The following is a 12,618-nucleotide window of genomic DNA, read 5'->3' as shown; positions in this document are numbered from 1 at the left end:
GTAACGGGTGCAGGATACCGTTGAAGGGAACCATTATCGGTCTATACGATGTGCAATCAATCAGAAATACTGTCTTTTTTCAGGATTGCCGAAACCGTTCCTCAAAAAATAACTTTCAGGCACTATAAAGGTACACAAATACACTTGAAATAGCAGTTTTAAATATTAGATGAGAGGAGGGCAATCAACCTTCAAATGTATAGCGCTTATACCCTTTATTAGCGATAAACAGAGGCGTCTTCATAGCTTCTTCTACGGAAGACGAATGCAAGGGTTGGGCATGGTTCTCATACAGCCACATAAAAAGCTTCAATAAAAGTAGCATAAATATAATGGTTAATTGAGTTAAAGGACGCGTTGTAGTATTTATACCAAGCAGTGGAAAAACGGTCGAAAAAGAATCACCGATTCTATCGGAATTGATAATATTTCTCCAATCTGAATTACTTGACTGAGACTTGCAAATTTTAGACCTAGTAGATTGTTAGTAAGTTTATGCTCTGTTCCAACACTGGAGAAAATCCCAACACTGGAGAAGAGTGCAAATTCTCTTCATTCTCTCCAGGCATGGTATTCATTCATTCTCTAAAGCTGAAACTGCTTAAATTTTTAAATATCCTAAGCAATGACGATGTGAAAAACAATACAAAATCAACTTATGTGCCAGCCTCATTTAGTAAATCCAAATTAGACCCATGTTCAATTAACCCAGGTAATATTCTTTTTTTCAAAGCACAGAAGCGTCCAATTGATTCAAAATACAATCCTTTCTCAAATCAAAGACACAGAAAAAAAAACACATCCTTTTCAAAGCACGGATAAAAAAAACATAGATGCACAGTCAGTTACTGCACAGCTGTACAATCACTGCAGCTGCCTATTGTGAAACTTCACATCGTTTACACAGAGCCATTAAAATAAACGAAGGGGAAAGCTGACTGGTGCAGTTGTTCTGATCCATAACAATGCTCTTCCACACACTGTTGGTGCAACCCAACGCAACTTTCACCCAGCAATTTTCAGCTTTTTCCTGAACTGAAGACGTGGCTTGGAGGGAAGCGCTTTCAAGCCCGCCAGGACTTTCAAATCAACGTCAAGGATCATTTGAATTCATAGGCGGCAACATTCTTTGAAGAGACTATTGAAAAGCTTATCCACAGATATGATAAATGTCTCACTCTTTTCTATGCTTATGTCGAAAAGGAACCCTAAGTGTGTCAATCTTTTGGTAATAAAATTATTGTTAACTTGTCTTTTATTTATAGCTAATCGGAGGTCGAGAAAGAAAAGGAGCCTCCTATTTGCTTTCGATTATTGTTGTTTGTCAGGAAAGCACAATATTGCGTGAAACACCAGCAAAAATATAAGAATTAAAATTAATTAAAAAACAAACACAGTTAACAAGCAAGAAGAGACACAAACATTCTTAATGCTAGTTATAATATAATTTGGTTATGCTATTCCGGTTTCAGGGCAGAGGCTATTAATGAAAATTTAGCATTACCAATAATTTTGTTCCTCATTGCACTGGTCTGTCTCACTTAAGTTATTATAGTAGGCTCATTATAGCAGCGTAGAGCCACATCCCTAAATAGAGTATGTGATTTGTACCTAAGTATTCTTGTTCTTTTATAGTATTTGTCGGAGAAAATTCAGTCCCTGACGAAATAAGTGTTTTAGTATAATGAGGTTATAAGATTAATATTCATTTATCATAAAATAAAGTCTATATAAGTGAAGCCAGCATAAGTAAAAAAAAAAGTCGATATCTAAATACGTAAGTCTAAATAAAAACAAGAAAAAATACTTACAGGATTCTTTTGGATAGAACCTGACACAAACTGGAGTAGAACCCACATTAAATGGTCTCTTCCTTTTCTTAAGTTCTTCTCCGTCAGCTGAAATAATAAGAATAAACAAAACCTTAAAAATATGACTAATTAATGGATATGTTGAGCATTTATTTTAAAAGAAATCAGCTTGCCTACCCAAGAGGCATATCTGGTCCAACGAAGTAGGTTTAGTAAATAAGAATTCAGTAACATAAAATTAACATGGTGAAGTAATAAAAAAGAAAAAGCAAATTGGAAAAATAGAGAGAAAGAGAGGAGTTCAATACATAATTTAGGCTCTAAAAGCACACCCTCCATCTAAGACAACATAAATACGAAAATAAAATAACATCAAAACATCGTTAAAGTCATACCTATTAAACAGTGATGACATAGATGTCTAAAAATGCCTATAATTATAGACTATACCCAAATTCGTTTTTATTTTTGCGTTTTGTTTTATTTGCGTTCCAAATTTATCTAAATTTGTTAGAATCAGAGTCTTTTTACTGATTCAAGCTGTTGCAGCTAAATTCCGAAATTCCAACTAAATGGCACTCTAGGTACACATTAATTTATATGTGTATAAAATACAGATTTGTAATAAAAGAATATTTAGAATACATACAATAATTTTTTTGGTTAAAATACCTACTATATAAAACACACAATGGACTAGCACTTGTTAAACACTGACGTATAATAAGGCATAAATGAATTTCCTTTTTTTGTTGTTTATTTTAACATTTTTTGGATTTGTTTATTTACACTCATAACAAATTTGTGCTTACCATAGGTGGTTTTAATCTATCTTTGGTTTTTGGTCTTGTACTTTGGTTGTTTGTTTTTGTTTTAATCATAATTAGTGGTGATATGTATCTATGTTTATCACTGCTGAGAAGAATATTAATACCAATAGCATTATTGTTAATAATGCTATAACAATAATAATATTAACATTATTATTAAAAATGTTGGACCCAGCGAAGATGTAAAAAATAGAATAGCCAAGGTCCAGTTTTTTTTCACAGTTGAAGAAAGGGTAGAAGAATTGGAAGATCAGTCAGCAAACCGAGATTAGTATTGGAAGCTAGAGTGCCTAAATAATTCCTGAACTATGTCCTGCACCAAAATTAACTCTTAATTAATATAATTACAATAATTATATATTTATCATATAATTAACATAATTTTAAAATAAAATTAATCTCTTAATTTAGTTGTTGGTCATGGTGTATGCTCACAATAATCATGCCTCATTTTTTTTTTATCTTTGATCCCTTTTATTTTGCCCATTTGTGAGATTTATTTATGCTATATTTCCTTTTTAAATTAGTCTTCGGCACAATCCTTTCTTTAATTGTAAATATTTCATTTTTACAGTTAATTTTACTTGATTTTAAGTGTTTTTTTGATTTTACAGTATTTGACTTAGAATACTGACTCGGCAATGTTTTTCTTCTAGCCTGTGATTTTGTTTTACCCCATCCTTCTGTTTCTGTTTTCGCCATTAATCGCATAAAGTTCATTTTAATTCTTAAACTTCGATTTTTTTTTCTTTTTCTTTTGTGTAGAATTTTTATTGACCATTTCTATGCTTGTATTGAATTTCTTTTACTTTTGTCTTGCTGTATTATTTATTTCTTTATTTTGCTTTCTCGTTTTAGATGTATGAAGCAAATTTGGCTCTATTATAGCTTGTGATAGCTTTCTGAAATGAATATTATCTTATCTCTTATGACATTGGTTAAGTATGGTTCTGAAGCGTAGGCGCTTCGGAAGGCACAGGAGGAACTGTTAGATGTTCTCTAGAGGAATTGTCTAAGGATATTTTCAGGTATCCGCTTGACGGACCATATATCGAACAAGCTGTAAAAAAAATTGGTTTTATCCTACTTTATAGGGTAATTAAAATTAAAATTTCATTTATATTCATTTTTATAATGTTTTTACACTTCGGACGAATATTTCGGGGGGGGGGGGGTTAAACCTCCCCCCCCCGGATACGGCCTTGACAGTAACAGTGACGTTAACCTGTTCTTATTAATAAAATTTAATTACGAAAGTTTGTAAAAGGCAAATCTTGATTGAAAAGGAAATATAGTTTCATAAAAAACTATTATTTAACATTGTCTCCTCTCCAATTGTTTCACTTTTATTTGTTATTATATGCAGTTCGATATTACAACCATTTAGAACTGATTATAAGCACTAGATGGACACTATTCAAGTTAACCGTTGTTTCATAGCACAAAAACAGTAGCAGGAAAGAATAGATTATTTCCACATGTCGTTTCTTTCGCTATATTTCAAATTTTATTCTAACCACTATTGCCAGAATCAAGGCGGAATGTTCCGCCTCCGATATATGATGATTCTAGCCTAAAAGGTTACTTTTATGATGTAAATTTCATAATGGAGCTAACCCTAGCCCTTCCCTTGGGTAGCCTGACCAGCATAAGTATTTCACAAAACGGCAGGCAAGAGTTGCTACAATTTGCAGTGTGGCCTTGCACTATTGTCCCTTCTTCTTGAATATCCACTTTCGAAAGTAATATACAAAAACAGGAAAAGGCCTACTAAACATCGATTTGCATTTGGTAGGGAACAGAGACTAAAAGGGTGTGCTATGACATAGCATACTAAGCACTCCACTAGTTTAGAAAGATACTAATGAAGTAGATGCTAAAAAGATTTCTTCCTGCTGGGAGATGTCTATTAATTAAAAATTTTACTGAAGTTACAAAACAGCAGCATCTAGCTGCATGGAGATCACGATTGATCACATCCAACAAATGTCAGCCAACCAGCTACCAAAAATCGCCTTCGAAGGACGGGCACAAGACATGAGCCCAGAAGGTCTACCTCGTGAGAGATGGGTTGATAATTTCTGGACCAATAACCTCCGCCAATAACTCCGTTTAGCGTCAGACTGTTCAGAATATCGTCACCGCATTCATCAAATTCCCAGAAGAGAATGAACAGCCACAAAAGGCGGATTAAGCTTATGTCAAGTAAGTCAGATCAATTTTCTTTAGTGATTTACTTGCTTAAAAATAAACTAAAAGGTGCACCAAAGTTTGTACAATATAAACAGCCTCTGTGTGCTTGGGAATACACCGCTACAAGAACTTTCGACTCATAAGAGAGAACACGGGTGGAAAATTTGTCAAACAGCACAAAAGGAACAATTAATCAATATTATAAGATAATATAGAAAAATCAAAGGCTATCTATGGGTAAGGTGAGTCGTGGGACAACATACGTAATACTTGGCCTTTATTTTATGCTAACTCCTCCTTGCCTTAGAGATTAGATCCTCCTGTGCCGCCAGAGGCACCCAGGGGATCCATGAAGAGCCACCAGTCATCTGGCATATACGCCACAGCCCAAACATCTCGCCAGTGGGGTTGAATCGTAGTGTGAATGTTAGACAAGTCCTATTGATAGGTACAACGCGAGGTATTTATTCATCAACCTCTCCTGCAGATTCCCTGAGGTTACCGTTCCAAGATCTATCTAGGGATCATATCACCCTTCATACAGATCACTTCCCCAAGGTATCGCGACCTTCGGTGCTAAAAGACGTCTTTGGACATGGACTGGCCTGACATAGGGGGGACTGTCTGGTTTGTAAAACGATCACTCCAGTTGATGTTCAGGATCCTCCAATGGCAGTTGTTTTAGAAGGAAAGAGCATGTCTCTCTTGTTGGGGATTTAATGTTCCGCAATATCTGCTGTAAAGAAGTTCAGAAAGGATATTACTATTTAATAACCTCAATTTCAACTTCATAGAATGCTCTGTCGATCGCCATCCTAACTTTAATCGATTAAAAGCTCCACTGGCTTCCCTATGTTTAACTCCACTCCCCGCTTCCTTCATCCTAAATTTCCACTGCTGAGCTGCCGAGGCACATGAACCCTACGACATGCTCAACAGTTGAATCTCCGCACTTTACATCCAGTGGAGAATCAGTTGTCACACTGCTCTTTTTCTTCTCTGTGTTAATCTTGAGGTCAAGTTGGCTAGCATTTCACGAGTAGTGTTGGGTAGATCCTGGAACTTAGCCTTGTTCCTCTCCATCCAGACAATAACGTCAGCGAAATCCAGGTCGGCTAGCTTTTGGCTTTTCCAATTTGGGTGCCCAATCCTTTACAACCATGGAGTATGTAGTCAATGACGAGGACGAAGAGGAGCGGAGATAGAATACAGCCCTTTACAACCATGGAGTATGTAGTCAATGACGAGGACGAAGAGGAGCGGAGATAGAATACAGCCCTTTACAACCATGGAGTATGTAGTCAATGACGAGGACGAAGAGGAGTGGAGATATAATACAGCCCTTTTTAAGCCGGACATGATATGTAAATATCTGGCATTCCTTAATTAGCTCTGAACACACTATTCTGTGGTTTCATACATTGCAATAATTAGGCACACTATTTTGTCAAGGACTATTTTGCGGTCTGGACACGCCGGAGAATAATCTGTGAGACAAGTTTAGCCGGAATGAAGGCCGTATCCAGGGGGTGGGTGGGTTGTAACACCTTCCAAAATCTTTGTTCAACTCGTAAAAAACGTAAAAAAGATGAATATAAGAAAACTTTTGATGTATTTTTTAAAGTTTTTTGTACCCCTCTCCCCCGAAAAAATATCTTTTGTAAACACGCCCTCCCCCCCACAGAAAAGAATCCTGGATACGGCCCTGCCCGGAATATCTGTACTCAACTCACTATAAAACCCGCTAGTTTGATACTTCACAGTTCAGGAGTTTGGATTGCTGGTAGAAAAACTATTAGGGATCCTCTATATATCCCTTTATAAATCCCCTGGTCCTTTTAAAAATCTGGGAAACAATTTTCACTGTTTCAAAGGAAAAAATAATCAAAACTGAATTTGTCAAACACCCCAACTATCTCCTAAATTTTCCGACCAGTCAGCTCTCTGAATCTGAGTCGAAGATAAATTTGGTTCTGAATCATTTGCAACATTTATCTTAGAAATTATCTAAGAAACCACTACATCTCCTTTTCATGTTGTGTTGCTTCAAACAAAATCTTGTTTTTTCCCAAAACCAAAGGGTGGATTTTACGCTTTTTCAAAAGTGACACGATTTCTCCAAACTTTATACTAATTCACTTTTCAATTGACCTGGCTACACTTTTATTCTCTGATTCACTCATTACTCAATCGTTTTAATGAATTAATTAAAAAAACTTTTTCCACAAAATAAGTTTTCAAAGAAAAGTAAAGAAATCCATTAGACCAAAAATGAGCAAAAATAAAATAAAATAATTTACCAAGCGTGAAACTACCACAAATCAGCATAATAAATAAATGAAACCCAAAACAAACAGCAATTACAATAAATAACCGAGTCAAACACAAAACGAGCAGAAATTAACATGAGTAAGGCTCAAAACCCCTATGCCTTCCCAAGGCCAGAACGTAATTTGCACTTTACTGAAAAAAATATAATTTTTTTTACTTTTATGACTTTAATAAATCAAATAATATCAACATTTTTATTAATAAATATCGGTATATGTATATTAAACTGACAATGCACATTCATTTGTAATTTTTTTTTCCTTCGTTCCTTTCCATTCATTACTTTGAATTACCAATCGAATGAGCCCTTTTGAAGTTTCTATGACAACGCTTTCTATAAAAACCTTATATGCTCCAAAGACATAACATACAACCCTTGCCCTGAGGGTTGGGGGAGTCTTTTTTCAAGTTTTTACGACAACGCTTTTTATAAGAACCTTATATGCTCCAGGGCATAACTTACAACCCTTGCCCTGAAGACTTTGGGGGGAGTGCCCTGCGCAAAGATATAATTTCCGGACCTTTCAACTGCATTGAACAAAATGGCTATCTGAAAATTTTGACTGGATGTGTTTGGGGAAATGGTGGGCAAGGAAGGGGTGTTAGTTGCCCTCCAATCACTTTCGAATATTAAAAAGGGCACTAGCCCTTTCAATTTCCAATCGAATGATCCCTTTTTGAAGTTTCTACGACAAAGCTTTCTATAAAAATCTTATATGCCCCCATGGCATAAGCCCTTGCCCTGAGGGCTGTGGGGGGGGGGGGGATTGTCAACCTCAAAGACCTAGTTTTCAGAACTTTCAACTACGTGAACAAAATAGCTATCTCGAAATTTTGATTGGATGTGTTTGGGAAAACTGTGGGTATGAGAGGGAGGTTAGTTACCCTCCATTCGCCTTCGACTATTAAAAAGGGCACTAGCCCTTTGAATTTCCAATCGAATGAGCCCTGTTTGAAGTTTCTACGACAAGGCTTTCTATAAAAATCTTATATACCCCCAGGGCATAACTTACAACCCTTGCACAAAGGGCTGTGGGGGGGTGTCCTCCTCGAAAACAAAAATTCTATCTGGAAATTAACTATGCTGAACAAAATGGATATCTTAAAATTTTGATTGGATGTGTTTGGGGAAATGGTGGGCGTGGAAGGGGTGTTAGTATCCTTCCAATCATTTTCGACTATTAAAAAGGGCACAAGCCATTCCAATTTCCAATCGAATGATTCCTTTTCGAAGTATCTAAGACAACTCCTTCGATACGAAGTGCCCTGGTATGAAGAAAAAAAAACATTGTGCCAACATCGTTCTTTACTTAGGCAGCGCGTTTGCGCTGCCTATGATAGATTCAAACGGACTAAGTCACGTAATATATCCTTGCACTGCCTATGATAGATTCAAACTGACTAAGTCACGTAATATAGCCAAATTAAACCTCGACAACTTTTTTGAAAATATTACAAGTGCTCCTAAGAGTTCTTCTGGCGAATTTTATCAATTCACCATATATTATGGATATTATTTTTTTTTTTTGGTCAAATACGAAAAGGCATCAAAACGAGTAAACATTCGTTGAACTATTAAGAAAAGAAAACATGTGTAACGAAATTGTTTTTAAAAGAGACAGAGTTAGCTCCGTGATAGTAAGGTCAAAATATATGCATAGGGGGAGGGGAGAGTCTATGGACCTGTGCTCCTCCTGCCAAATTTAAGATTTTCTCATTAAATTTTTTTTTTTAGTTTTTTCTGAATTTATATCCCCCCTCCCCTATAAAAAAATCATGTGGACGTGCCTAAATAAAACCATACCTTTTCATATAAAGAATGAACAAGATGAGGAAACGATGCAAATTGGAAAAGAACAAAATATATTAATTGACTTGACAGATGGTGCCACATCCAATGGGTGACGCCAAGCTCTTCTTGGCTGGGAGTTCCATTTTCATCGACATTTGAGACTCCATGATGAGACGCTCCATTTTTCTCATATTCTGCCATTGTCTCAACTAGTATTTCGACCATTTGCTGTTCCAAAACCTGGGACCTTTCTTGTGTACGCTGCTTATGCTGAAAAGAAGAGTATTTACTGACGGTGAACAGACATTGTTCGAACTACCCAGATTTCTAAATCTTGTAAATTGCTGCCCAGGAATATACCCTTCCACAGCAATCCCGTTATTTACAACTAATTTAACATGACAAAACTTGGATAAAAGAATAACGTTAAAGTGACTTAAACATTTTTCAAGGACAACTCTTTCTTGCGATTAATTTGAAAAACTGTTTCCAAAAAATAAGTTTTCCAAAAATAAACCAAAAATGAGCAGAAATAAAGTCAAATAATCTTCCAAGAGTAAAACTAGCACAAATTGCCATCAATAAATAAATGAAACCCAAAACGAACATAAATTACAATAAATAGCCGAGACAAACTCAAAACTACCAAAAATTAACATGAGCAGGGCCGATACCCAGAGAATAATTTACACTTTACTGAAAACAAAATAATTTTTCAATATTTTAATTTTTAGCTTAATAAAACAAAAATCATTAAAACTGTAAAGATAAATATGCGTATATGTATATTAAACTATCAATCCGCATTCATTTGTTGTTTTTTTTTTTTTTTAGTAAAGTGTAAATTATATTCTGGCCTTCAGAAGGCATGGGGGTGTCAGACCTACCCTAATTAATTTCTGCTTGTTTGGAGTTGGACACGATTATCTATTCTAATTTCTGTCCGTTTTTGGTTTCATTTATTTATTGATGGTGATGTGTGGTAGTTTTACGCTTGGAAGATTATTTGACTTTATTTCTGCTCTTGAGCGCTTTATTTTTTTTATAAACTTATTTTGTGGAAAAGGTTTTTTAAATTAATTTCTTTTGATTTTTATCGACATAGTATTTTTAATGGAAAAAGAAAATAATATTTTAAATTTTCGTTTTTTTCTATCAGAATCCATAGTTTGGCATGCTATTTGTATGTTGGAGAAAATTTCTCAACAATTTGTTAACAAAACACACTCTTTTGAATATCTGGACACAAATGGCATTGTTTTAATTTAGTTTTATACCTCCTCAAGTTGACCTGAAAAATGAAACTTAATACTATTATCAAAAATTGTATCTATGATCTTTGACAACCTGGATACACTTGCACTTTTTTGATTTAGTTAAATTGTAAGAGCAAAAGTAGTAATAGTAGTAATCCTGAAAGTTTCAACTTAATACCCTCAGTTATTCTTAGGATATTGGTGAGCTGTCTTATTGGCAACCAGCATACACCCAGTACCTTCTGATTTAGTTTTAGAGCAACATTTAGTTTCAAAGCATAATGGAGAAATTGCATAACTGTGGAGGGTTGACATACCCCGTACCCCTAGAGACAAGGTTACTGGACTGTTCAACTATGCTGAACAAAATTGCTGTCTCAAAATTTTGACTGGATGCGTTTAGAAAATGAATTGACTTGGAATGAGGGCTGCAATCGAATTGGCTCCTTTAAAATATTCTATGATATTGCTATCTATGACAGCGCTGCACTGCCTACGATACTGCTTATATACCCTTTGGAAAACCTTGATGCATATAATTTTTTTCGTTTAATGTAAACTCCCCCTAAACGTTCCCAAAAAGATTTACCTTAATACCCTTGGTGTCCCTAGTTCCAGCAATCGTAGTATTAGTATCAATAGTATACAAATATTGCCTTCTGGCTACTTCAAAATCCACCCTAACTTAACCTGAAAGGTTTACCTTAATAATGTAAGCCGTTCTTGAGATATTGCTGTGTTAACCTTTGACAGTCTACATGCTCATAGTTCGTTTTTGATTTAGTTCAACATCCAAATAAATATTCCTACAAAGCTTTACCTTAACACCCTTAGCTTACGTAGTAGCAATAATTGTAGTAGCAGTATGCAAATAGCATCGTTGATTTTCTTCAACATCCTCCTCAACACACGCTGAAAGATTCAACTTAATGACATAAACCGTAACTGAAGCACTGCTGATACGTCCTCTAGACAATCTGTATAAGCATAGTGAGCTTCGTTTTAGTTCAATACTGTTTCAATATTCCCCAAATTTTTCGCCTTCTTACCCTTAGCTTTAGTAGCAGTAGTCATAGTAGCAATAAAAATTGATAGTAGTTGCCTTAACTTTAGTAGCAGTAGTAGTATTAGCAGCAGTAATAGTAGTACAAAATATTAGAAGTAGTATGAGTAGAAGCAGTAGAATTAGGATACAAATATTGTCTTTTGGTCAGTTCAAAATCCACCATAACAAGCCTTGTAAGTTTCAACTTCATACACCAAACTGTTCCTAAGATATTGCTGATACGCTCTTTTGACAACCTGCATACAGACTGCGTATTGTGATTCAGTCCACCTTCCTCCCTCAATATTCCTTGAAAGTTTCGCCTTGATATCCTAGGCATAGTTGTAATAGTAGTCACAGTGGTAGTATTAGTGATAGTAGTACAAACAGTAGTATTAACAGTAATAGCACTAGCATAATAATCACAAGTAGTATTAACATATTGCCTTTGATCAATTGAAATTCTCTCTGACCAAGTCCTGGAAGTTTCAACTTAGTATAATTAGCCGTTGCTATGACATTGCCGATATGCCCTCTTGATAACCTGCATATTCATATACGTCAAGAAATTTTCATTTTAATACTCTTAGCCTTACAAGAAGTTGTAATAGAAGTAGTATCTGGAGTAGTAGTAGTAGTAAAAGTAGCAGTGGCAGCATTATTAGTAGTAGCGTTCACATATTACCTTTTTGTTAATTGATTTTCCACTTCAAACATTCTCTGAAACTTCCAACTTAATACCAAAATCCATTCTTGAGATACGTCCTTTTAACAATCTGCATGCACATAGTGTGTTTTGATTTAATTCAAATTTTTCTTCAATATTATCTCAAATTTTCACCTTCTTACACTTAGCCTTAATAGCACTAGTATCAAAGTAGTCGTGGTAGTAGTAGGAGAAGTAGTAGCATTAGTAGTTTTATATAAGTAGTAGCAGTAGTATTAATAGCAGTAGTAGCATGCACATATTGCCTTTTGGTCAGTTGGACATCCCCCTCATGATACCAGGAACTGTCATTTTCGTACGGTAAGCCTTTCCAAAAATATTGCTGATGCACCTTTTTGACCCCCCTTTCACCTTAATACTCTTAGCCTTACGAGTAGTTGCAATTGAAGTAGTAGTTGGAGTATTTTAGTAGAAGTAGTAATAGTAGTAGTAGCAATAAACGTAGCAGTGGTAGTGGTCTTAGTAGTAGCATGCATATATTATTTTTTAGTCAATTGATCTTTCCCTTTAAACATTCTATGAAAGTTCCAACTTAATAAACAATCTGCAAGCACATAGTGAGTTTTGATTTAATTCACATTTACCCTCAATATTCTGTCAAATTTTCACCTTCATACGCTTAGCCTAAATAGT

At 35.2% G+C, this 12,618-nt stretch overlaps 1 protein-coding gene across 2 annotated transcripts in view; it reads right to left on the bottom strand.

Moving 5' to 3' along the window:
* The window catches only part of MED23 (mediator complex subunit 23), a 156,068-nt gene that overhangs the window by 120,450 nt on the left and 23,000 nt on the right, over window positions 1-12,618 (bottom strand). For both annotated transcript variants that reach the window (XM_089099507.1, XM_089099508.1), the window contains 2 exons: window positions 8,970-9,227; window positions 1,812-1,898 (listed from right to left, as the gene is read on the bottom strand). In XM_089099507.1, the coding sequence (XP_088955633.1) occupies window positions 1,812-1,898; window positions 8,970-9,227 (345 nt within the window). The remainder of the gene's footprint in view (window positions 1-1,811; window positions 1,899-8,969; window positions 9,228-12,618) is intronic.

This window comes from Artemia sp. Qi Xiang Cuo, chromosome 13, assembly GCF_049724085.1.
Source record: "Artemia sp. Qi Xiang Cuo chromosome 13, ASM4972408v1, whole genome shotgun sequence".
Classification (NCBI taxonomy): domain Eukaryota; kingdom Metazoa; phylum Arthropoda; class Branchiopoda; order Anostraca; family Artemiidae; genus Artemia; species Artemia sp. Qi Xiang Cuo.
This window is presented reverse-complemented; position numbering and strand designations above follow the sequence as displayed.